The sequence below is a fragment of the Fringilla coelebs genome (assembly GCF_963513975.1).
Source record: "Fringilla coelebs genome assembly, chromosome: 1".
Classification (NCBI taxonomy): Eukaryota; Metazoa; Chordata; class Aves; order Passeriformes; family Fringillidae; genus Fringilla; species Fringilla coelebs.
In genome coordinates, this window is record NC_140028.1 from 40,355,404 (window position 1) to 40,383,399 (window position 27,996).

Consider the following 27,996-nt stretch of genomic DNA (forward strand, 5'->3'; position numbering starts at 1 on the left):
CAGACTAGAACAAGCCTGAAGTAACTTCCCTCTAGACTCCCATAAAGAGCACATCAGACACTTAACTGAGTGGGATTTTAGCACTGAGTGCTTCACTGAGCAAATTCACTCCCACCAGGCTGCCAGTGTAAACAGACAAACTGGCCAAAGAGCACAAAACCTGGAGAGACGTTAAATGACACACAACATTAAAATTGTCCAACTGTTTCTATTCAATCCTCTCTTTATGCTGGCATACCATGGTCCCAGAACGGTATTGCACAGTATTGCACCAGGTTTTGCTTTTTTTCCATATGACATGCCCACTTGAATGAAATGGTCATTTTAGCTCAATCTGTCAAACAGCAAGGATGAATCCCTGTTTTTGTCACCACCTGGCTTTCATAAAGGGTGTTTGGCATTTTGCCATGACAGAAGGGTAAAGATACAGGTTAGTGCAGCATTAAGGCTAAAAGAGAACAAATTCTTAATGGCTGATACTGGTTAAGAGGGACTATCTTCCTCAGAATTGGTGCATATATTAATTTAGAAGACACAAATACAAAAACAATATCAGGTCAGGACATTTCAGTAAGAATTATAGTTCTCACTCTAATCTCCACTAACTGCTCCCTAATCTCCACAAGTAATATTTGGAGCAATAGTCTAAAAATATATATATTCTTCATGACATGCAAGAAAATTATCAGCTTTGAAAAAACACACTTGCTAATGAATTTTCCAATAAAGAAGCTTAACTATTTACTTATGTAGTTGGTACCTCCTGAGTGATAAAACAGGGATAAAATTTTTGTAGAGATAACACTTGTGTTATTAGTATTTGCTTTGGTCATCTTTTGCACTATTGCCATCAGTGGCCACCTTCTAACCTTCCTGTATTTGCCTGCACACTTCTCCAAGTGGAAAAGAATACTAAATTGTTGGAGCTGGAATTTTCCTGCCTCAGTCTCAGTATTTGTCTTTTATCTCATTTCAGTACAGTTACACCTTTGAACATGTGAACAAGAACAGGACATGTTTACCCATTTACATCCTCGTTTGACATTTATGTTCACATAACCACAGCAGTAAGGAAATTCAATACCTCTTGCATCAGGTACCCCTTTGGAACAAAAGTTTAGCCATATCTGAAGATAACCCATGTTAGGATCTGGGATAAAGGTCTGCACACGTACAGGGAAATGCAGGCAGGGGACAGTCCAGGTAACACCCTGCTCTGGCTCGTCCCAAACTCATCACAAGGACCATCAGCGTATCTCCACAATCACAAGTGCACAAGGGCAGGTGGGAATCCATAGAGACTTAGGGAAAGGGAACACTGCCAACCCCTGCAGCAGTGTCCCAGGAGTCTCAGTGTGGGCATAAAACCCACCATGATGAGACAATTTGGAGGATCTATCATACTTAAGAGGTTTGATGCCCCAAGGGTGTCAGGTGCAATATAGGGCAGAAGAGAAGAAGATTTTATGTTTGAAGAGGACTTATAAGACATTTAGGAGAGAAACTAAAGGCAGGGGAATAGTCAGGTCCAGATGACTTGGGGAGGAAGTGGTGCTAGAAAATAGATCATATCTGTTCTCTGTGTGTGTGCACGTGTGGGCAGGGAGTCCAAGTACCAGCAACTGGACTTGGAGTCCTCCACAGCAGCAACTGGAGAGACTGAAGGGAATAAAGCTGTCAGTGAGTGGAGTGGGACCAGGGGTCAGAGGCCCATGTCACTGAGTGCAAGGCCACATGAGCAGCTGAGTGTTGGAGGGAGCGGGTGAATCCTGCTCAGCTGCAGAGACACCCTGAGGTGTGGGTGTCGATAGGGGTGAGACCTGCTGGGCTGGGCATGAGGGAAATGGCCTGCACCAGAAGCTGGAGCAGACCTGCAGCCTCAGGGGCTCAGATGTCCGTTTGCCAGCAACTGGAGAGACTGGGATCCAGGAGCAACTGGGGTTTAGACAGAGTGTGTGAGCCCAGCTGTGGGACCTACCTTGTGCACATCTATACACATACACAGTCCCACTGCTGGACATCTGTCCTGCTCAGCCAGAGGGGGGAAAAGGATGAGGCTGCTGGGGCTGTGTTTGTGCAGCTGCTCTGTGTGTCTGGGTGATCTGTGCTCTGTGTGGGTGCTGGCTGGGAATGTGCTGCCTGGACCTGGGGCCATGCAGCTGTGGCAGCCTCACCGAGCTGTGCTGAGCTGCCACATCTGGTCTGATTCTCCCAATATTCCTGTGCTATAAAGTGAAGTCAAAAACATTCAGAGTCTTCCATCTAATTGTCATTGAGCAATTTATTTTAAGATTTACCCAGCTCAGGGCATGATTACTAATTTCCAATACCTATCACTTAGAAAATATTTGAGTAACTTTTATTTTGTGCATCACAGTGTAACAAGGGGATGAAACCATATCTAAAGAGCAACAAGTGAAAAATCCAATACTTGTAAAATTAGTAAACTAAATGTATCTGGAACTGCTAGAAAGGAAAAAAAAAAAAAAAAAGACACAAACTGCATAGAAGAATTACAGAAAAAAAACCAAAAACCCAAAAACAAAGCAGGTTGGAGGATACCTCCAGGAATCACACAGTACAACAGCATTCTGAATTCAGGGACAGCTTCAAAGACAGAGCAGTATTTTCTAGATCCCAGGGCTGGAAAAGCAAAAGAGAAGATGCAATAGGAAGAGAAAAAGAAAGCATGGACCCAGAAGCTTTGGCAGTGTGGAAAACATAAGAAAAGGGAAGACAAAACCAGACCTGCATTGGATGGACAAGAAACATGAGTTAAGAAAGGAAGTTAGGACTGGTGTGATGGAGAGATTGACAAAGAACCGAAATCAATACTTGGAGTAGGAGACCAGATTAGTGTCAGTTTTTTGAAGTGGCTGAGGAACAGTGAGGAAAACTAAGAAGGGCTGCCAAGGTGAGAAATCTGGATGGAAGAGAAGCGAGTTCAGTGAGGAAGGTAAAGAAAAGGTAACAGATTCAGGAAATAAATTCAGATCCTAAGAAAATATGCTAGGAAAAAAAAGAAAGCCAAGAAGTCAAAAAACTGTTCCAGGGCTTTGGGTCCATATTGGTTGCATAGAAAACTTCTGGAGGAAAAAAAAAAAAGCTGGGGAAAGGGAGAAAAAGAATAAGGAAAAATTACCATTTCTTCTGAGTGGGAAGCTGAGCAGTGAGGTAAGTGTTTAAGAACAGCAATTACAAGACCAGTTCCTTCTGTGCTTAGTTTACATTAGTTTGCTTTGTTTAAAGTTTCTAGCACGTTACTTTTATACTTAAGCAAATCTGTTATCACCAGAAGATCACAGATTAATTTGAAAGTGCAGAATACAAACTCCTAAATCATATCAAATCCTCATTAAGTAATTACCAGCATGTAGTTTCTTCTGCTGGAGAAAGTGACTTGATGTGGTTTGCTCAGTGCTTGTAAGCAATTAGCTTTTAAATAGGAAATGAAAATGGATAGTGTTTCATTTTCTTGTTCTTGAGAAAATAAATAGGAAATCCTTTTGACTCCTTGCTGAGTTTGTATTGATGTTCAAATTAAATATTCCTAAAATCAATAACTAATTAGTAAAACTTAAATTTTTGAGAAATTTCCAAGTTCTTTTGGAAATGTATATATTCTTACATACTTCAAACATATATTTTAAAAATGTTCCTGCAAATACAAGGAAATATGCAGTAATACAATGATTTAAGACTATATAAATGTGATGTTTTAAAGATATTTCAAGCATTTGAAAGAACTGACTTGATTTTTCATATATAAATATATATATAGAGGGCACTGACCAGAATATTAGTACCTTTCCATGAATATGTTTTTCAGACTGCATAATGCAGATTTGAATTATTAATGCTGAATTGATTGTTTGGACAAATTAATTGGCTTTTGCACAGTTTTTCTGTTGCACCAGTAAATTACATATATGTCACTGTGAGTGGCATATGGTACTGTGGTACATGTCAGTGATCATAAAACTTGGTTTATCCTGATCAGTCCCATTTATTGAAATCTCTTATTGAAGTTAATAACTATTCTGCAAAAAAAAATTAAAAAAATAAAAACCAAAATAGAGCAAAGCAGAAATGTGAGCTGGCTCATACATGTTTTTCTACATCTTCTGTCCTCTGTAATAAAACATTCACATATCATATTCTTAATATTTTTTCAGAGAATTATATTCTTTTGACTTAAGGGTTTTCCTTTCTGTGATATTTTCTTCTGAAACTATTTGATTGTCATTAAATGCATGATGATCTCTTTTATGTTGAATCCCAGACACCTTGCAAAACTCACTTCATCAGCTTGAATCCAATTTATGAAATGGTAGCACCTATGTAAGACCTATCACTGTCAGACATTATTGACTGCATTGTTGTCATTCTATCAATGTAAAGAGAATCTATTTAAAAAACCCCACACAGAGTGATTATACTGAATCTATGTTCTTCTGTAAAGGCCCAGGACTTTTTAAATAATAACTTTATCTGATTGGCTATTTCCCACTTCACTTGAAGAGAGCAAAGTGCATCAAACTTGTCATAAACTTTGAAGTTCCAAAGCGTCACCCTGCAGCTAACAATTTCTATGTGAATGGCTGTGACTCAAGCCTGATTTGAAAAACATGTGTGTGATGATTCAGATCATGGATTTCTTGTAAAGCATGTTTTATGCAGGACAAGAAAGGATGATCTCAAACTTGCTAAAAGGAACTGGACATCACGTGACATTACACACCTTGATTTCCTACCTGATGTCATTCTCTAAAGAACAGTATTTACCAGTGATGTATGAGCACTCTGAGAAATCAAACATTTTATAGGATAAGATACCCTGGCAACAGCTATTATTCTGATTTTGGGGAGGAAAGGAGTGGAGTTAAAGGATCACTTCCCTCTCCCATAGCTAGAAAGTGTCTGGAAGGGATTACTTCATGGTTACACTGGCTTTTGGGCAGCAGGGCTTTTGTTGCTCTGCAGAAAACATGAAAAACTGCCATATACTCACAGGATATGGTTAGTGAGCACATGATTTAAAATACTGAACACATACATGGCAAAAGCTCCTCTGCAGGGTTTCTTATTGCCACTTCTCTCCACGTGTCACCTTCATCCCTGTCTTCAGAAAGCCAGCTCTCTATGGGGAGACAAATCTCTTCAGCAGAAACAGGGACTACTCTTTCAAGTCTGACTTCCTCCAGGTACCAGCTGGGATCATTTCCAGAGTTGTCATGGCCAATGCGGATTTTATATAGCTGCCCAAGATCTCTGAGATCAATCTACAATTAAAAAAAAAAAGTTATAAAAAGAATCCAGATTTTAATAACAAATTACTCTGTTGCTTTTAGCCATCCTTCTTATACTGTGCATGCAAGCTAAATGTGCAGTTAACATAGCCAAGAGTAATGAGTTTTGTTAGAAAACTAAGCCTTAAAATACAATGAATCCCAGAGACAAAGAGTAAAAACATGTGGAGTAGTCTGCAAGTGGAATTTTATTGACTTCAGTACCACATTATTTAAAGTGAGTAAAGGGCTCAGAGAATCCAGTCTGTTTCTAGACCTCTTCAAGGAATCAATTTTCTAGTGTTATAATGTAAATCTCTATTGCAAATCCTTTAACAAGCAGAACTAAGTTCAGTCATTGCTACACCAACTCATACAGGTCCATACAGTTACCATCAGCAGCGCCCTATTATTTATTCCTACCACTTCTCAGTCTGCTACTTTTCTCATTGACTTCTGTTTTTTTGTGCCCTGGTGCCAGGGTTAACTGTTTCTGTAAGTGCTGATGCTACACTGCAGCAAATTTAAACAATAAAGCATGGCTATGTCTCATTGAATACTGCAGCCTTGAAATGAGAGCCACTGTGTTTTGGGTGGCAGAAGTATTTTGGGCAATTCTGATGGCAGGAATCGAAACACAAAAGCAGAGTTAACCACTTTCAACCTTTTTTTTTAACTTTTTTTTTTATCAGTGTTGTGTTTGAAAGGTCATGGTAATTGGGAAAAAAATCACCAAGTAAAAAAAATAAAAAAGAACTGTTTCCTTTACTATTATAGCAATTTTGTAGTATTTCACATGAAAACCAAAAGGAAAAAAAGGAAACAAACATCCCTGAGGCAAGCGTGGCACAGCTCAGTCTCACAGGCTGAGGGCATGACATGTATACTAGTAGTAAAAAGTCTGAATAGAGTCATACTTATGACCATTATAGTAGGTTTTGCTATATTAAAACAGTATGTTAAAGTAAGATGTGCCAACTGAAGATACAATTATAGCATTAATGCAATAAAACCGTGTACCTCAAAGATTTACACTTAATACTCACAGTGAAATTAAAACAGATAAAAAAAGCACTCTGACACTAGCCACAAATGTAGTCAGGACATAGGCTAAGTCGCCCTAATAAATGTCACCTAGCTGCAAAGCAGAGACCTCTCCCCAAGCAAGGGACTGGTAAGGTTACCTCCAAAATAAATATAAAATTATATTAGAACTCTCAACCTTTATTGCAAACTGAGTAGAGTATGGTATTGGTGAACAACAAAGGTGGTGCTCTCCTGAGATACAGGCACTGGCTGCTATTTGTGGTACAGAAGTGTTAAAGGGAAATTTTGTAAATAAAACACTGATACCTTGTGATCTTATGTCCATGATTAAATTCTGGCTTAATTCCTGTTGAAAGAGGAGCATCACAGCCATCACAGATTATTGTACACAATAATCATGACCATGATTCTTGGTCAGGACCAGGAAACTCTATTAAAGAGCCCCTTTCAATTTCTGAAGCAAACTGAAACACTGATAAAGCAAATCTTGCATATATATATATATATATATATATATATGAGTTATAGTATGTATCATATGAGTTGGCTCAAAAGAGAAGCTAAAACTTTTAAAATTATATTGATTTATTATATTATGCTAAAGTTGATTTTTTGTTGTTGTTTCAGAAGGAGGTCTAAGACATGAGATATGCTTCCAGGTGAATTCCCATGCAAAGACCATGAACATGTCCTTCTGGTCCTTCTCCTCCTGCTGTGCTCCAGCAGATCCATTTTCTTCTTGTGCTGGAGGCCCTAGAGCTGGATGTAGCACTATGGGTGGGGTCCCACAAGAGCAGAACAGAGGGACAGAATCACCTCTCTCAACCTGTCAGCTGCACAGTAGCTGGTCTTTGGCAGACCACTGATACAACCAGAGGAAATATCACAAAAATAAGCACATGTAGGAGAGCTGACCAAAAAAAAGGTGGGCGGAAAGGAAAGAAAAAGAAAACTAAGAAATTTGAAAAAGGAGAGGGAAATGATGAGGCCCATTCATCACCATATCAGCATGCAGGGACTTGCTGCTACTGGATAAGCAAGAGAGCAATCCATCAAACCTAATCAAATGAAATTTCAAGGTAGAGAACAGAAAGCTCTGTCCAGAACTTTAGGATTCTCCAGGAGATTTATCTAGTTGCAACTAGTTCAATTAGATTTGTTGAATTCCTATTCAGCATCTCCAAATATGTATGTCCTTGTGTCTTTCTGTACTTCCTATCCCTCCCTAACATTCACACTCTAAAAGCAGTCATGATGTAACCAAAGTAAGAAAGTTACAACCACGTGCTAAAGGGGAATTTGCCTGAAGTTTCAAGTCAAATATGTTTGCTTGCTTTCAGCTAGAGGGAGAAACAGCATCAAGTATTCTTGTCTACTTGACTTACAAAATGAGAGGTTTTTGCATGGTAAACTATGCTGGACTTACAGGTAATGGCATATTTCTGAGTCTGAAAAGTCCCAAAAATCAAAACACAGAACACTGCCCGTTTGATAACGGGCTTAATAATACGCTCATAATTTTTGCATAGTGTTATTTTTCTAAATAATTGTTTATTAGTGACCTTGGGGGAAAAAGTCATGTTTATTCTTAAGTGGAAATTAGGCAATAACAGAGGGGAATTCAATGGTATATGATGTCCTGAAAGACATATAATAAAATTAGAAATTTATTTTCAGTACCAGTTGCATATTTGGGGCTTGGAACAATTCATCTTGATGTCAGCTCAGATATCACACTGGTTTCTCAGTGGTATTGACTTGCTAACATGTTATTTTTTGTCAATTGGAATCCCGTCAAATGTATGTCAAAATTTGCTTTTGCAGTGAAATGCAGAGGAAAATATTCTCATAACACAGCAGAGCTAACGATATTCTTTTGACAATATAAACAGCGTCTTGAGGTTGCTTCCTCTTTCCCTGTGTTGAATAAATTGCCTTGAACTTCTGCATGACTTGAACACAACCTGGCATTTAGAAATCTACTTTCACAGCCAGAACGTTCTGTAAAAAGTTGTGGAACAAAGTTGACTTTGTCACCCTTGTTGACAGGATGCTTACAAAAACTGCAGTCTAACTGCTCCATGACGTTCCAGCACTAAAGCTGCAAAAGTAACATTCCTTTTTATACGGAAAGAGCCATTCTGATAGGCCTGCAGTAAATGTCCAAAGAGGAAAGGATGAGTTCCTGGACTAAGCATTGCTCTGAAAATCAGGCAGCTAGATTTTGTTCCTGGATTTACTTTAGGCTTCCTGAGAAACTACAGAATTCACAAGCCCATTTTGCTGCACTTTCTCAACTGTACAAGGACAACATTTGCATGTCTCTTAGAGGGACATTGCAAATCTCCATAAGCTTTGAGATCCTCAGAAAAAAGCACAACTCCAAAATTCTGAAGTTTTTTCTAAAATGTTCTGTTCTTTTTTTTTTTTTTAATTACTACTTCTCTAAAATTCAATTGGGATGTCAAAAATTATGAATTATAATGATGTAATAGTTTGGGCATGGAGGGAAATTCAAATTCCATTATGATGTGGCTTACATCAGCCACCTATAGAACATAAAACCTAAACTACAGAGGTGTCAAACAAGGGGATGGAAACACAGATTGAGGTGAAAGGATCTAGACACCACAAACATCAGGTATGGTGATCTTCTTAGAGACGACCTGTTAAAGAAATCTACCAATTCCAACCTCTCCCAGGAAAAGATTTTGCGAAACACCTGAGTCATGATCTACAGTTAACTTGTTGGTTGATTGTGGAACTTCTGCTGCATTAATCAGTTTAAATCCTGTGATAAATTCTAAAGAGAATATAGACCTTGCTTATGTGACAGACTTCCAGCACTTAATAGGCTTAAAAATATCATTGTGACTGCAATGATAGTTGTCATTCTATTGCCTTCTTAGCGTTTTTCTTCACTGTTACAGGCAATAATATCAATGCATCATATTTCATGGCACAAGTACCACTACAAATTATTGAAAAAACTGTCTACCACTTTCAAAAGGACCGTGTTTTCACACACAGTGTCTTTGATTCAGTCGTATTCTAAATTTTTGCAAGCAGTTAAACTAGACTGACCTGCTAAACAATACACCTATATACTTTGCTCATTGCTGCTATTTATAAGACTAAATAATCTTCTTACCAGAGGCAATGGGAACATTTTCATTAGATCATGTCTGAGACAACCTGGCCTTACTTTTTGAAATTGAAACTTAACAAAACTCACATTTTACCATTTGTCTCTAAGCATAATTGAAATCCAGGTTTATCAGCAAGAAGTTCTAACTAAAGAGGATGCAAGGACTAAATTTTAATTCCATTTCTAAATGAGCCATGCAAATACACTTTTTAGTCCCTAGCATACCTGTGATATTTTGAATGGAATCGGTATGACCTATCTTCATGTACTTAAGATGTTTAACTAAGCGAAAAGTGAAGTTCCTTGTCTGAACAAGAAAAGGTTCAGTGGAAAGATACTTCAATAAAAGATTGGAAAAATACATGTGATTACTCCTTTTCTCTTTTATTTACTAGAATAAGCAAAATAATATCACTGCTTTCCTGTTGTGCAGAGAGTACCTTGCAATCCCTTTGAGATTAACTCAGGCTAGCATGAAAATCATTTGGATAAATCAACACTTCAGAGGCAGCTGCACCAAAATCCTAATGTCTAACACACCCACCAGAGAATGTGCTCGACAGACAGTTATAAATTTCATGTAAGGCCACTTCATTAACAGAATTTCAGAGAAGTCACATACAGCAGTTGGATTCCCAAAAGAAAGAAAAATCATTGATTGCATTAGTTTAACTTCTGCAGCATCAGCATGTAATAGTGAAATCTTTGGAAGTAGATGATATTTTTTAATTGTGAACATGCAGCTAATAACTGTTGCCAAAAATGCAATAACTATTATACCAGTACAGTACAAAGGGTCCACCCATGCTGATTGCTTTTTACCAGATGTCTGAATTCATCCAATTTGTTAATTGTGCCCAAAAAACTTGGCACAGTTACACACTAACTCAAGAATTAGAATATGTCACAGGTGCTCACATAGAAATATAACGGTGTCATGAAAAAGGGTGGATATAGACATGTAAGAAATAGGATTAAAGGCCATACAAAGATCAGCATTATTTTTTCCTACTTCATACTTGCTTTGGTCACAAAAACAAATTGCTTAAACAAAAATAAATTGCTTTAAAAAATTGCTCATTGCACAGTGACTGTTAAAACACTTTCTTTTCCAGTGCACTCAAGCTCTGGAAGAACTTCACTTTTACTGTGGGGTTAATCAAATTATGCCAACAGCACAAATATTCATATATATATATATATGTGTGTGTATATACACACACTTGGTACTGCAGTACATACTGCCTAATTACTGAACAAGTAACACCACATTCCCCACTCCCATTTCTTAAAGATGAGACAAGCTGTGTTTTTCTCCAAGATTTTTTGTGAGTTCTTTACAATCCTGTGTTGTTTCTTGGAACAAGCTAAATTTTGTTTAATGCACAGCCTGTAGCTGATGAAGATAATTTTACATTCTTCTCCCTTTTATCTCAGTAAAGGATGAGGTTCATCTTGTTATCCTATGCGTGTCACAGACAGTGACACTTTCAAGGGAAGTCACAGCCCTGTGTATGATTGTTTAATGCTGCCTTAAGCAGATCTGACTAAAGCCTGGGCTTCTCTAAGTTTTATTCAACTGTTTCTGGACCTAAATGGTCGTTATGGAAAGCAGGGACAGCTGGAAAATAGCAGGACACAAGCAATGTCCAGCTTTTAGGCATTGTCAGTCCCATGGTTAAGAGTGTGGATAGCTACATCAGTGCTTATGTTCTCTTTTGCAATCTTCCCACTCTGGAAGGATTCTAACTGAGCTCCTTTCAGCCTCTTTTATTTGAACATCATGAGCAAAAGCATGAAAATGGATTTGTTTCAACCTATTTTTGCAACATTTAGTTTTCTTCTCACTGCTTCTCATTTTACTTTGGAGATCTCAGTTTTGACTGTGAAAGAATGGATCCACAGTACAGGAATGAAAGACTCACAGTGAAACACAACAGATTCTTAGAGTCTGCAGGTCTGATTCTAAAGGAAGGAGTTTTAATTATTCATGTATAGGTTATTTAAAATGACTGATAATTTTATTTATACAGCAGGAAACCAAAATGAAAAATAACAGATCAAGTTCTAAGTGTAGCATGTTCTCGAGATGCAGTACAGCATGACGGTGCATCTGATGAACACTACTCTTAACAAACAAAGTGGAAGTGGAAGGAAAATGGCAGTATTTAACACTTTAACAGTCTCATCATAGGAGCTCTATTTATTAAGTTTTATGGTATTAAGTATCTCTTCAAGCCTTGCTTTTCTTCTATATTACTTTCTGGTCTTTGCCCGAGACCATAGAGTGTTTAAAAGATTGTTTATGTGGATGAACAAACTCTAAACCATGTAAATGGATATGGCACCAGCTTTAAAAGTTAGAAAAATGAGCTCTTGCAACAAAAATCACACCAGGGATGGATTTCAGTTTCCAGTGCTCCTAAAATATCATGCATACTTCATGTTCTGTACTTGCAAACATGGAACAGCTACCTTCCTTACAAAGACAGCCACCAACCCCAAAATATAATCTAAGGTTAAACTGAAGATTTTGAAGATTTCTTAGGAAAAATTCCAGCACTTCTAGTAGTTTAATTTAGTGTTTGGTTTTTTTTTAATTGACAATGTGTTGAGATTCTTAAGACCAACACCACCCTAAAGAGATGCAAGAGATGATTATGAGGCAAATTCACAAAGCAAAAAATGAAAAAATCTGGTTGGGGAAATACTAGGTCCTGCCACTAAGGCAAGCAGTATTTTGAAAGCAGATCTACTGAACCAGTCAGTGTTTTTACTGACTTCATTATTACTAGAACAGCAGAACTTGTACCCGAAGGTATGGAATTATTATGTATGGAAGTAATAAAAATTGAGAGATTGCAGCTGCTTTTTTACAGAAGATAATAGGCTTACAGTCTTATGCTTAGTTCTCTTTGACACAGGAGGGAATATTTAGCATGACCAAACATTAAAAGAATATTTTTTAAAGAATTTCTTTATCAAACAGTGTGTACAGTCATAAGAGATAATTCGGCATGTTTCACAGAATGATGATGCAGAACACTGGGCTCCAGAGAATATAATTTACAATACAATTAAAGCTCCAGTGTCTTGAGCAACCCAGCGTTCTGCCAAAATCAGTATTTTTGAAATACTGAGAAATACTCAGGGACTGTGATGACACCAGAAGAAGATGCAGGAAACTGATCAGAGTTGTGATGGAAGCTGTAACTTATGGTAGATTGATATTCCTCTACTGGAGAAGGAATGACTCTCAACAGAAAAATGATGCCCTAAAAACTATGCCTGAATGGTAACAGAAGAAAAAATCCACAGCCCAGATGTATTTTCTTTGAACACACAGGGACAATTCAGAGCAGAAAAGGAAATCTATCAGATTTAATTCTGGTTTTTTCCTGCTCCCATATTGTTTATCCTTGACATACCCATCTGGTAGGAAAAATTACTAAGCCGCCAGAGAAAATGCTGTGCAGAGTACATATGACTGTCCTGAGGAAACCTAGAACCCAGGACTCCAGTCAGAAACAAGAACTGTCCCCATCACACAATTGTAAATTACCTTCAATGAATTTCATGTACTGCCATCATGTGGGAATCTCTAAGGGAATAGCCTTGTTACATTATACCTGCACTACAATGGACTTTGGCCAGCTTTTAATTTCATTTACACAAGCCTTAATCAGAGATAGCCCAGGTTAATGAAGTCACACTTGCTTTATAGAGCAATAGAAGCAACACTAAAATTAAGTTCTAGAACGAAATCTCAGGAGGGTATAAAGGAGCACCAGCTGATTTACTCAAGTCTTATTAAATTTCTTTTTTCATTATTTTTAACTTTGCTGAATATTCATTGTATACTTTTAGGTGTCCAGCTTACTAAACAGTTAACTGTGCTTTCTATCAGACTACTATTCTTTTTTTTTTCTTAAGACAATGCAGTACAATTTGGTCTCATTCTCTTTTTGTGGGCCATTTCTTTGTGATTTCTTATGGTTGTAAGTGTGCCTACAGGGATTTTGAAACAGTATGGTATTTTGATTGTTTTTGGGACTGTGTTTTATTTGTTTCCATTGTATTATGCTGATCTCTTCCAGCACCCTTCATCAGTAAACACTTCTTTTTTAAAAAACTATGCTAGAAAGTTTCTGTCTGGCTGATTTTGGTATCAAAAGATACTCTCTGTACCATCTGTCACTGATTCCCCATCATGTGTTTATTATGCATAAACTATTTAAACCTAAGTGACATATCACAGATTTATCTACTGCAACAGTTACAGTCCTGACCAAAGAACTGCATGAAGTAGAGAAAATGGCAGGAATTACAGGGTCTTGTAAAAGTCCTGAGAAATGCAATGTTTCTGAAGCATATCTCAGAGACTTTTTGTCAGCAGAGGACAGGAGGAACAGGACAACACTAGTTTAAATAACATGAGTTAAATGAATCCATGTGATTTACCTCTAGTTTCTAGCCACCCTTCTCCCCCTTTCCTTCTTACTTTCTCCAATAAAAAGTTCCCACAAGAGTGGGCTTCAGTGGAAGTCTGAGGAAGTTTGTGGAAGAATTTACAGTGGACCTTTCCAAAGATGGATATGCAACACAAACCAAAACCAAGACTATCTGACTACATAAATGCAAAGAAAGTTCTTTTACTTCTTCAAATGGACATCTAGTGTAATCTAGCACATCAAGAAGATCCAAGTATGAAGCAGATTCTGAGAGACATCTGCCTCATGCAGTTGTGAACACATTTAATGATTCAAAACTCAGAGTTGTAAAACTCAGCCACTCCCTCAGAAATACTTAATCATCCTTACATGTTTCTTTGAGTCTTTTTTATTACCTCTATTATCTAGTTTTGAGAAAAGCTACTTTGCATTTGTTTTGAATTCTCCAGTGTTTATATAACAGCCATACTGTACCTTAAATGTATCTTCACTGTTGGGATTAAACAGCTGCTGTTTCCCAGATCCCAAAATAATAGGACCAGAAGCCTTGTTTTCTCCATAAGCATAAAGGAATACTGTGGCTGTTGTGCCAGCTGTTTCAAAATCCCCAGTGACTACAGTTATCTTCCAGTCTCCTTCTGTAAAGTAAAAAAAAAAAAAAAGCTTTTAAAAACGTTACTTATACAAAGCAGTTTACTTGAAAGATGCAAATGAAAGCATAGTTTAGCCCAAGGACTGTGATCACACTGCACCTAAAAGCTAATGATGTCAGGAGAAGCAACAGAGGATTGGCCAAATACTGCATCATTCAAAGTCATCTTAAGCAAGTCATGGACCAAGGATTAGGAGGTTTACACTGCACTAAATATGAACACAGAGCTAAGTGAGATTTCTAGTCATAACCCCAAGGGTCAATGCAGAAGCAGAGCACCATCCAGAATTGGGATTATGACAACAGTATAACCAAGAAATGCAACAGGAAAAATGTCAAAGCATCCCAATTAAGTACAGTTTCCTCTCATTTTAGGGTGATGTGATACATCAACAGAGTTCCATTTACCTGAATGGGGGCATGATACTGAAATCAGCATGGAAGAAAAAGAGAAGATTTTGTAGAAAATTCTGAACTAGATTAGGACTCATTAGAAAATCATTTTATATAAAGCTCCCTGACCCTGAAATGTCATCTCTGCTCCCATAAAATGTACACGCTATTTAAATATTCAAAAGCAGCTTAATATAATTCTCATTTAAAAAAGAACAATTCATAATTGTAAAATGCATTTCTACATCTGAAAAGATGGGATTGCATGCTTCTCCACCCCTCATTGATTGCAGCTTTTGTCTGTGTGAAACAAGTTCCACACAGCAACTTAAATTCATTCTGTTCAAGGCAAACAAATGAAATACCAGCCCCCAGTCATCTTATAAATGAATGCCATAGTGTACTCTGCAGTTTTCTTGGTAGAAAGCTGTCTGGTAATGCCTGCATGATTTAAATCTGTTGTCTGACAGAAGTATTTATCTTGGGCCACCCTCATTATCACTCAGTAATTTCCTCCACAAAAATTGAACTGGAGCAGGAAGCTTGATTTCCTGTTTTCCAAGTCTTTAGAGGTCTGGCTGATGTCTGGTTTGGGAAGGTGATAGAATTTTAAATACACATAAATGCCCAGCTGGGAATTCAGAAAGCAGCAATAGCTCATTTGTTCTGTCCAATCAAACCTGACCCACTGACTGAGGGGAGGAATTGTCCCCTGTACTCTGCTCTGATGAGACCCTCCTGGAGTACTGCACCCAGCTCTGGGCTCCCTAACAAAAGGAGGAGGTTGACCTGTTGAAACAGGCACAGAGAAGGACCATGAAAATGATTAGGGGCTGGAGTTCCTCTCCTGTGACAAAAGGTTGTTGTTCAGCTTGGACAAGAGAAGGTTCCAGGCAGGTAGACCTTATTGACAGCCTTTCAATATATTAAGGGACTCAAAAGAAAATAATTTTTTCAAGGACATGTAGTGATATGTCGAGGGGGAATGGTTTTAAAGTGGAAGAGGGTAGATTTAGACAGGACATGAAGAGTTCAGGTTTTTTACTGTAAGGATTGTAAGACACCAGAACAGGTTGCCCAAAGAAGTTGTGGATGTCCCGTCTGCAGAAGTGCTTGAAGCCAGGTCAGATGGGGCTTGGAGAAACCTGATCCACTGTGAGATGTCTCTGCCCATGTCAGAGGCTGTACCAGGTATCTTTAAAGATTTCTTCCAACCTAAACTATTCTACAATTCCATAAAGGAAGTGAACTATCCAATTTTCACTAAGAATTGTCAGACTCCAGTCTGGAAGAAGCTCTTTTGTGCCTTTAAAAATCTGCATCTTCACAACTTTCTCTGTAGACTCGCTTTCCTAATAAAAGAACCATATCACCAGAAAATAAAAGGATAAACATCAATTAGGAGACTGAAAAGACTCTATACACTGATGGTAGAAACAAAGAGCACAAGGCAAGGGCTCCCTACCCCATAGAAAAAGAACTTGTTTACAAAAAATTCAGCCTTTTCCATTTTCAAACAATATAATGTTAATTTCTTAAAGACAAAGTTCCTTTGAACCATTTGACTGGAAAATAAGGAAAATTCCATTTACAAGTGTTTATGAAGAATGGTGCAGACAAGGGGTAAAATATGACCCATTACTCCTCCTAAAATTTCAAACATCATTCAGAAACAAATACTAATTTTAAAGCAGGTAAAACATATTTTCTTTTTGGCGTATTCAGTGATTAACTGTGCCTCAAGTGGTTTTGATGGCCCTTTCTATTGCATTACCCTCTCAAAGTCTGTCTTTTGTTAAACAATGGGGTTCTGAAATGATGCAGCTGTTACTATTGAGGCTGTATTTTCTAGCTAGTTCATCTCCAACCTCCCAAGTATAAGTTTAGTATCTATAAACTATTTTGTACACAACAACCCCTCTGAAGGTGAAGTAGGGACTCAAACTTCCCCAAAAACATAATAAAGAGTTTTGGTTTGAACTCCTCTATATTGACTTTGAGGCTTGTTCATTTTCCTGGAAGTAGAAAGCACTTGTGTTTGAAAGACCATGAGGGTAGAGGAAAAGACTCCTTAAATTTCTAATCTCTCTCTGATGCCAGAAATGCTCATTGCAGTGCGTTGCATGCTTCCAAATAGAGAAGGGAAACAGTATTACAAAAGGATTATAAAAGCATAGTTCTTGTTGGCATAACAATCTGGGTTGTTCTGATGAGGTAGAGTACCAATAGCTCCTTAAGGACTGAAGAGGAGCACACTTTGAGAGGAACAGAGTACAGATAAAGGTGTTGTGACATCACTTTCATTTAGCATACAGAGAGGAAAGGTGCTACCTATCACCTGGGGTTCTGGGCACATCAGAAAGTGGTAACTTGCCACAAATGACTCTCTAGACATGTATTTTGGTTTGGGGTTTTTTTTTTTTTTGAATTTTCTATATTACTAGAAACAGTACGATATACTAGAAAATTCTGCTTCCTACAAAAATAATTGTGGTGTTCTTGAGAAGTTTTTGAAAATAAAGAAAATGCAATGTATTGAAAAGCTCCTGGGAAAAAAAGGTAAGTGACCAAACTCTCAGATCAACCACTAAACCAGGAATTGGAGCAGCCCATCTAGGTATAGAATACACAATTTCAAGTCTCTTTCCCACTGATCCATGTTTTACCAAGCGTCCCAAACAAGAGGCTATTTGTTCCACACACTTTTGGCTGCCTTACTCTGATTGAGACTTTTGCACAGCTTAAATGACACAGACCCAGCTGTAGGTGCAGAATTTGAATTATGGAAAGGAACATCTCTTGGGATGGAAAGGTGAGGTATGTGGAACAGATAAAGCACAAAGAATGATGAACAAAGAGCAAATTACTGCCTGCTGGAAAAAGCACAGAAAGCAGGAAGGACAAAAATACTTGTGACTCAAAAGAAAGCCTATAACAAGGCAGGATTTAATATATTTTCTAAAATAACTGGGCAAAAAATTTATTGTTAACCACTTGCCATAGGAACAAGGATTAGGACAAGATATTTGGGTCTTCATGGATATTTTGATCGATACAAGAAATTTTGAATAAACATTTTCAAACTTTCTCACAACGCCTTCTAGATCACAGTTCATCCTACGGCATAAAGCACTTCTCATAGCTGAGAAATTCTAATGTGTTATTAAGAAATTAAATTTAATCTGCTCTGGTTTCCAGGCCAGAGAAGTCAACCTGAATAAATATGAAATCACATGTAAAAGAGTAAATTAAAAACTATTGTTCAGAACAAAACTATATATAGGCCAGGAAAAAGAATCATGTTTGAAAATGTTAACTATAAAAAACTGAAATTAAGATAGATCACCAGCAAGTACTGGAAAAATAGGAATTTTTCAAAGAAGCAGAAAGAAAAATAACATTATGGAAAGAAAAATGACAGAATCAAAAGTATAAACAAAGTTATTTATTAAATTAAAATGTGAAGTTCAGAGTTTACCAAAATGTTCAAATAGTGTGGTATAATTAAAGTTTTTAAATAAATACAAGTGGCAACAAATGTTTAAAGCAATTAGTTACAGAAACAGTCTTCATTAAAATCAGAAAACAAGAACAGTATTTACCATTTGCTTCTTGCATTTTCAGCTGCTGATTTTTTTTAAAGTCTGCAAAAAAAAACATTAATAAAGGATCTTTCCTTTAATATTACAGAAAATGTTTGAAAGAAGAGATCAAAAAGACATTCATTTTTTCTAGACAATACAAGAAGACTCTTTCTCATTTGTTCTCTCACTACTTTCTCATTATTACCAATAACAATTAGATAAATAAGGTTCTCTCAGAAATATAGCCAAGTGAGCTGCAAAATCAGTTAACTCTGATATTTACAGTGCAAAATCTGCCCAGATTTCTTCAGAGGAAAAGGATTACTAATTATTGTTCTTACTTCCATTAAGTAACAATAAATATTACCTTGAGGGTACAGCTCAATTTCTGAATGGATTATACCTTGAGACATAAATGGAAGCCACCTGAGAATAAGAAAGAAAATAAGAAAGCAGGTAGGAATCAATTTTTATTTACATTACCATGTAACTGAATGGTCCATATCTGATTTTCATACTGAATACACCTAACAGCAAAGGGTCTATACTCCTAAAATTTTAGTATTTGATTTACCTTACAGTAGAAATTATTTGACTCAACAAAGAAACTTGTTTTGTGCAAAAGTAAGAGCTATGTAGGTGAAAAATACAATTATATCAGATTGAGAGACTCATATGGCATTATTTTACTTGTTTCTATCGCTAAACAGAAGAATATAGCACAGAGCATTTTTTCAGTACTATGGATTGAGAGGTAAGTATAACTTGTATGTATCTATTGTAATATTTCTTAAAACTACAGTTCAGTGTTAAAACAAATATGGAACCAAACACTTCTCTTTCTTATTCCTCCTACAAATTGAGGATAGGTAAATGAGTCTCAAAAAAGGACAAATCAAGGAAAAAATTCTTTAGGTTTCCTATTCATGTTACCCTAGGCTATGTATAATTTTGAAAACTTTTCCTTGAGAACATGGATTACCAACAGCTTTTATTTCCTATGGCTTGGTAAAAAATCAGCTCTTTTTCACCAGAAAAGAAATGCAGCAATCTTCTGGGCTGTAGTTTTTTATTTTCTCAGTCCACTTCCATGGACTCTTCAGGAATGACCTAAATCATTCAGTCTCCTATGATGCCTACTGGGATTCCAGTACAAGCTGGGCAAGAAAAGTCCAGAGCAACTTACAAAGTTTCCAATTTTTTTGTCTTGAAAACATTTCTTGGCCAATTCATATAAGAGCTACTCCTTAAGAAATAAATTTTCTCTTACTAAACTACTCATTTCTATTACTTCTGCTAAAACCTGATGGCACAAGTATCTTCTGATATCCCAGAGGCTAAAAGGTATCAGTAACTTGTAAATAGTGTATAACTGAAATCAAGCAGAAGGTGTTAGATGTTCAGAAACTAATATCAGGTTTTAAGACAGATAAAATGCTTATGTTCCTTTGGTTAAATGAGAACAAAGAACTTTTTTCATGTCCTGGATCAGAAAATAGCTCTGTAAAATAAAACAAATGTGAGGCTGAAGATTACTGAATTAGATCTCTGAAGAGCAAAAACCTTCTCCCTCCTTGAATAGAGCACAAGTTCATTTTGGCAAACGTGGAAGTTATACCTGAACCCACCTGACTTATTTTAATCCCTTTTCAGTGGAAGGGTTTCCTTCTAGAGAAGTTAGACATTAAAAAAGAAACACTTGTTTCTTTTTAACACTCTCTATCACAGAATAATAAACATCTGGTGTTAATTATCACAGAATTAACACAGCAAAGTGCCCTGCCATTTATCATTCCTGAGCCATATTGCTCACTAGAGATAGCTATGACACAAAGAAAATTTCACCTATGTTCTTTTAGAAAGGTAGCAACAACAGCTAGCAACAACAGCTGGTCTGCATGCAAATCTGCTCAGAGAAATCCTCAGTCTTATACTACTATTTATAAGCATCTCACTGGTTGAAGAAAAATCTCAGATTTAGAGAGTTAATCAAGGTGAGAAAACATCTTTATTCCTGGTTTTGAGGATGTAACACCAAGAATTGCAAGAAGCTGTTCAAGGTTATGTAACATATTCATTAAAATCCATATAAAATAACTAGGCAACATGCATGTATTAACTATTATTAATTAAATGTTGTTTATGCTAGTGCCTTTTCAAATAGTCGTATTGCTCCTCTTCACTTTCTTTATTTCACTCGAGTCATGCCTATTCCCATGAGAGAGACTGTAAACTGGAAACTCCAAAATTGGGATTACCATATTTTTCTAAAAATGCAAATTGAAATATTTATCAATTGACTTCTAAGATATTTATTTAATAACTTAAATTGAACACCTACAAAATATTTCCAGGCATCATATTTGTCACTATGGCCATGCTGTAAACAGAGTGATTGCAAGTCTTGGATGGAAAACCTTGTTTCTTTCCCATTTAGAAATACATTTAATTTAGAACATTTCAGGTGCTTTATCTTTCCTTCCTGAAAGGTAAGTCATGCTTACAGCACTGATCCTGTAAGATAAGGCTGTACTCTTAATTTTAGTAACACAGACTCAATATGAGTGTTTAACCTTTGCTACAGATCATACAGAACATTAATTCAAGCAATCTGTTCTGGAATAACACATTTTGTGGATTTTATGAAACTGTGAAATAATAAAAAAATGTCTTTGCCTGAAAAACTCATATTTAGTACATCAATTGACACGATACTTGTAGTGATACATATTGAAGAATATTTAAAAATATTGCTGTAAAAACTACCTTTCACAATTGAAAACATATTCTGAGTTGCTCTCGGCTTCTCTGACAATGACTTTATCACAGTACCAGTGCTGGGATTTGGTACTGGCCTCACAGCGCAACAGCACCTTCTGCAGCTTCCCGAGGGATACAGCTTCCACCTCAAAAACACTGACCTGGGAGACAGAGGAGACAGCAATCTGCCACTTGCCACCCATAAGGCAGTCCAAAAACTGAAGTGTGCTAAAAGCCTGATAAGTTCCCACAATGAACAAAGATTTCAACTGGTTTTATTGACAGCTGGACCATATTCAAAGCGTTTGGATCTGAAGAGTTAAATGCCTTTTGATGAAGTGTCACAGTAAATAAGAAAGCACAGCCAAAACCAGGATGCAGTAATAATCCCCCAAAATATTGGGCTTTTACAGCCATCATCCAAAACACTGCACACAACCCTTTAGCATTGTTTTAATGCCTTGCAAATTAACATTACTCTTCTCTAGGTAAGAAACACTTCAAGCTGTCATTTTCTTTGCTGATATTACTTTACATCAAACCTTCCCATAATTTTCTCTTTTTGGTTTCACCTCCTCTACTTACATTTTATTCTACTGAAAGAAACTGAAATCTGACATGCCATTTTCCCCTTGTTATTCATTTAGGCTTGTGCTTATCTTTGGAAAAGATTATTTTCATAGAAGCATGAAGCAGATCAGGTTCAGGTTGATCATTTTCTGTCCCAGTAAAAAGCACACAGCTTTCTGTCTCTAAATGTAATGGTCCAGATCATTCTTCTCAGTACAAAGAAAATGAAGGGAAAAAATACACTGAAAAACTCACATCTGTAAAGTTCTCAGTTCTCAGAAAATGGCAGAATTGAGACTGCCTGTGCAAGATTACTTATCCCTTGTGTATAGATAATATATGATCACAAGCTAGTCTCTCTAAAAGATTCCTGCCTCAAAGTGTGCTCAGGAGGACGACAGATTTTTCAATATCTCCTTTTGTCTTCATTATCTTTATGTCTCTATGCATTATTTACTGCAACCACCCAAAGAGCTCAGTGAAATAGAACTGATTTCCCCAGTGACTTCACCCTTGCACTTTTCCCATAGCACCCAGGTTTTCTGCAACTGCTTAATCTCTTTTTTAAAAGGCCAGCTGCATAATATTTCAATTTACCTACGTAGTTAAAGCCCAGAGTTTGCTGCCAAAATCTGTCAGAAATGCAAAGTGGTGTGGGTGCTCAACTGAGAAACAGAGGGGTTAATTTACTGAAATATTTAGCATTTCAAAGAGCTTTCTAGGTGTGCAGAGCAGTATTCTATTTGAACTCAGTTACAGCTATGGTTGTTCAGAGAAGTTAAACTGGTTATGCAGCAATACGTAAGCATGAAAAATGTGGTCACTCAGGAAGGTTTTATTTTAAGCAATTTGCCCAATATAATGCAGAATATCTGTGGCAGGGATGAAATCAAGTTGTTCAAGTCAGCATTCTACTATCTCTGCCAAAAATGATAAATCTCAATCCCTGCTCTGCTGCTCCAAACAATCCACTGTCTTATTCACCCATTTCCATAACAAAGTGCCCTTTGAACCAGTCCCCTCAGCCCCTGTGTAAATAATAGGTGGATTGACTATCAATCTGGCTAGAATAATGCCCCCCAGAAAATTCCACTTAAATTCTGCATTTTCATTTGAATAGAACTCTATCTCTCATACATTAGTAACAGCATAAAATATCTATTTTAAAATAGTATAGATACATTTAAAGTTTCCCAGTGGGTTATGGCTGGTTTTAGCACTTTAGGTACTGCTTTTCATTTGGTAATTAAGTGTTCCACTAACAGCTTGATACCACTGGTTGTACATACAAGTGTTAATCCTCAATGGACCACAAAGGAAGAAACAGGCTCAATAGAAGGTCACAAGAAGGCTAGTGGCAGAGTTAACATTAAATTCAGTAGTTCCTGAAATTTAACCATACTGCAGAAAATCAGGATGATGTATATTTTATTTTTGGAAGAGCTAGGAGGTGATAAATTGGAAGAAAAATTACTTTAAGTCTGTTCTGTATTAATCACAATACTTTACTATTATACATTAAAATACATAACAAACAGACCTACTAAGATCTGAAATCATGGAACAATTTCTGTACACTCTTTTGGAGCCATCTGTAACTCATCATACTTTGAAAGGATATGTTTTAAATTCCTAGGCAGCTCTTCTCACCATCTGAGGGTGAGGCCCTCAAACAATTTTACTTTCCTTTCCTTCCTATGTTTTCACTCATCCCATTAAATCCTAGGTCAGAAGAAAAATATTTTCCTTAGTTCTTAAAAGTTATTTAGCTAAACCTATGTGGTTTGCTTTGTTACTATTATTAGGAACCTGTATACAATTACTTAACTATATTCACAAGGCTAAGCAAATTTTTTTTCAGACTTACCATTCCTCTCTGAAATGGCACTGGTGTACCAGTTTTATGCAGAAGTCTTAGACCAGAATCTCCTCTTTTTCCATAGATACACAAATAAACTGCACAGTCTGTGTCAGCTTGCTCCAAGTCACCAGTGTGGACATAAACATGGTATAAAACAACTTCCAGAAATAACCAAAAGAAGAAAATGCAAGTTATATGTAATCACAACTAATTTTAGCTTAATGCTTACAATGACAGTATGTCTGACCTGCAATTAGTTCTCTGGAAGATACTCTCCAAAAATCAGTCAATCTGCTTTTAAGATTGCTAGGACCACAACTTGGTTGGCATTAACACTGAAAAGCAGGTAGCCAATATATAAATAACTAAACATACATACTTGGATAGATAGGTTTTCCAGCTTCCACTACTGGAAGTTCACACAGAAATTCTCTAGCATCACGATTCTTTGATAGCCATATATTTGCTGGAAAATTCAGTGTTTTCTTGCTCCTTAGATGTTGCAGCATCACCTGAAGGAGAAGCAATTCCAAATATAACTCAGTTCCAGTGCTTTGTTTCTCAACAGCAAAACATAATTTTGTATATATTTTTTTCTATCTCAGAAAAAAGTAACACAATCAGTAAATATGGCATACAAAATTGCAGTATGAAAATATTTTTGTTTTGGCCGCTAGTATGCAAAACAACAAATCTGTAGTTGTAATTTGTGGGTTTGCCATTTGAAATGTCCCCAAGTCTGGTTTCAGTGAGTAAATCACCTCTTTGTAACACTGCCTGGAGGACTGAAGACTGAAAACCTTCTGGTAACTGCTGTTACGTGATGCTGAGCTTTTGGAAGATGTGGAAAGATGGACACAGATTTTTTATTTTAGAATGAAAACAGGATGAAACTCATCAACTACATCCTTCTGAACTTTGACAAGTAGAAGATGCTTTGGAATATTAAATCCATTTGTATTATCTTTGGCTCTTCTACAGCAAAACAAAAAAACAACCTGGGTACCATCACCATCTATACATTCTTAAGATGGTAAGAACTCAAATTTCTGGAGTTATTTGCTGCTGTACAGTAAGATAGCTGTCTCACTTGTTTCCTATAATTACAGCACTCTTTATAATCTTTTATGAAAGCAATTTTGTTGGTCTTGAATTACAATACTTACTACAGGGGTTTTCCAGAGGTCTTGACTAGCAAAAGGAAATAAAAAATTATCTTTCTGCAGTCGTGTTTCTGAGTGTGCATATCATATACATAAGCCTTGCAAACAAAATTATGAAAATAAGTACTCACATCCAAATTCTAACACTTAGGGAATCAGGGCAATAGATTTTTTTATCTCACTTTTACAAAAAAATATTATTTAAAGAAAAATGAACACTGCTTTCAACACCAAAGCATGTATTTATTCTAATGTGAAATACTTTGGCAGCATTGATTCCTAATCTCTAATATTTACTGGCAGTGCCCTCCTGCTGATTCATAACAATTGCATATATTAACTGCTTTTTCAGAAAAACACAGCTTTCAACATGATTTATTTCTTGATCTGAAATGAAGTTTTTGAAATCCCTGGCTTACCCTTTGAAATTTGGAGCAAAATATTAAAGAAATATTTAGTAACCACCAGGCTGGAAAGTGGAATATTTATGCTCACATTCAGTTTTACTACAGTCTCAGTTAAGACCTTTGTAAAAATCTGCTATTATTGCCCAATTCTGACTGTCTAAATCAAGCTTTTTAAGATTATTCTTTTTCATTTGAATAAACTTGTTTCTTTTACAAATTCAACACAAGAAACAGACAAAAAAATTCTTATCCCAGTTCTGAAATACATTTTACATGGGTGTCAGCCTTAGGAAGCATTTAGAATAAATTTTGTCTGGTGCACATCCCTAAATATCAAGAGAAGAACAGAATTAAAACAAAACAAAGATATATTTGTTCACCAAATTGAAAAAAAACCAGCAGCTTTTTTCCCCTGAAAATATTCATAATTATGAGAAATGGTGGGGCCTGTTATAACTTACTTTGTTTACCTTTCAGCAAACTTTGCTCATTCCTGGCAAGTTGTTGTCATGGAATGATTGATGCTCCATCATTTTCAATTTTTCACAGCTGGAATTTAAAGCTAGAATATCCCTTACACACTGAAGAGTACAGAAACACTAAAGAGTATGGCAAATTTTCAGAAAGCAAAATTTGGTCAATCAAATCAATACAATAAAATTGCTGTCTGCAGGAATTGGGAATAATTGCAAAATAATCCTGCATATTTCTATCCCTTAGGAGGTGAACTGTACCAGTGTTTTTGTCATCTCTACAGCAATCTAAGAACACAGTTCAGTAAGAACTTATCAGCATTTATTGATTCATAAACATATGTCTTCATGAAAAGATGGGCCTTTATTTCACATAAATTTAATAAAATGGGAACAAAATCACCATAAAGGTCTCACCCTCTGTAAGTTCCACTCGGGTTGTTCATTTGGTAATCCATCAAGTTCAATTCTTATCTTGTAGATATTCCCAATGCTGTTTATTTTAACCTGAATCAAGTCAGAACAGTACAGTATGAAAATACATAGAATTACATCTTTATCTTTGCAATTGATTCTAGGTTTATCTGAACCATTGTAGTATCTGAGTATTCAGGAACAATGAATAATATTTGATTGGCAGGTTTGAGGATATAGGATTCAGAAAACACATTTCTTCTGTTTTGATTAAGCAGATTACTGTCAGAGCCCTAGTTTGACCAGATTACAGCCTAGTGGAATCTCAATGCTTGCCAGAAGAATGATTTGGCAGGTATTTGAACTCTTCAAAGTTTCAAGAGTAAAAAAAGTTGGCGAGGGTTCTTCATGAGAGAAATGTGCAATACAAAATTACATCCTATAAACAAAATTACATCCTCTGACTACAAGTCACAAATCTTTCATAATTCTGCCCAGATGACCATATTCAATTATTAGGTTAGTTCTACTCAAACTTTTCATAGTTGCACATGTTGTTGATAAATGCAAGGTTAAAGAACTTTAAATGGATTCCTAATTGCTGGACTATTTTAGCCTTTCAGAAGCCGCTTTCTTCCTAGAACTCCTGGCCAGAGCTATGATTGAGTTGATTACTTTAAAAATAAAATTTAGTATCTGTTCTATAATATATCAGTGAAAACATAAAGGTTCAAAGACAGAAGTGGTAAGAAGAAGATGTAACTTTTTTTATGCCTTACATTCCTATCCTCATTTCATGACCTGCTCTGTTAAACAAGTACAGGATAAAGTTTAAGGGGAAACAGAGAAGAAAGAGCTCTTACTCATAGGCTTTTTCTTTGTGGATTTATCCACTGCACACTAAAGAGTGAAAAGCACTTCAGTGACATTTGCTGTTTCATGCCTGAAAGCTATAGTGTCAATGTGATGTAAAAAAACCCTAGGAATAGCCCCAGGTGCTGAGAGAAAGATCCTGCTCTCTCACAAGATCAATATCTGCAGCACACAGCCATAATGGGCCACATCCATTTTAAAGAAGAAAAATTGGTCCATCTCTTTTGAACATATGGATTAACTTTGCAAACATGCCATTATCCAACACTGTTTATAAATTTTTTACTAATTAGGAGAACAGGATTCCCTATGGATCATAATCTATAGCCTATATGCTTAGAAAATAAACATTATGGTAGGTTGTCTCCCTGCCTATGCCCTATTCATAGAGAGAATTATTATTATTAATCTCACTGACAGTAGCAATCTTGGACTGTATGAAAATTGTATCAGAAGAGTTGATGAGTCCAGAAAAAAATCAAGAAATATGTAACTTCTGCTTTAGCTACTGAAGACAGCAATGTTACAGGCATTTCAGACAGAGATTTAAGCAAAACAGGGATTTTAGCTCCTTTGGTAATTTCCTCTCAGCCTACCTAGACATAATTTCCTTATTAAAATAGAAGTGGGGTTATCCTTAAATAAAAGCAGAAGCCCTGTGTTTTCACAGCATGATAACACACAGATTTCATTGGACTTTTAGTTGTTCCACAGGTAAATATTTCTGGCATTTCAATCACTTATACTATGGCAATTCTAAAATGGGGTTTCTTCTTGATTTGAACAAGTTCCACAGCGTAACTTTTATAGTATGCTTTGAAAACCGTATGCCTGAAAATTTAATTACTAAAGATCCCTAAACAATATGCAAGTCATATCAGGCATGGTTTGTTTCAAAATGAATAGTTTTTA

At 36.4% G+C, this 27,996-nt stretch overlaps 1 protein-coding gene across 1 annotated transcript in view; it reads right to left on the minus strand.

Moving 5' to 3' along the window:
* Positions 1 to 27,996, minus strand: part of RP1 (RP1 axonemal microtubule associated) — a gene marked incomplete at both ends in the record, with an annotated part of 161,303 nt that overhangs the window by 92,331 nt on the left and 40,976 nt on the right. The window contains 8 exons of the mRNA XM_084203553.1: positions 5,057 to 5,282; positions 14,409 to 14,572; positions 18,582 to 18,623; positions 18,931 to 18,989; positions 21,330 to 21,484; positions 23,761 to 23,912; positions 24,134 to 24,266; positions 26,215 to 26,304. Coding sequence (XP_084059679.1) covers positions 5,057 to 5,282; positions 14,409 to 14,572; positions 18,582 to 18,623; positions 18,931 to 18,989; positions 21,330 to 21,484; positions 23,761 to 23,912; positions 24,134 to 24,266; positions 26,215 to 26,304 — 1,021 coding nt within the window. The remainder of the gene's footprint in view (positions 1 to 5,056; positions 5,283 to 14,408; positions 14,573 to 18,581; positions 18,624 to 18,930; positions 18,990 to 21,329; positions 21,485 to 23,760; positions 23,913 to 24,133; positions 24,267 to 26,214; positions 26,305 to 27,996) is intronic.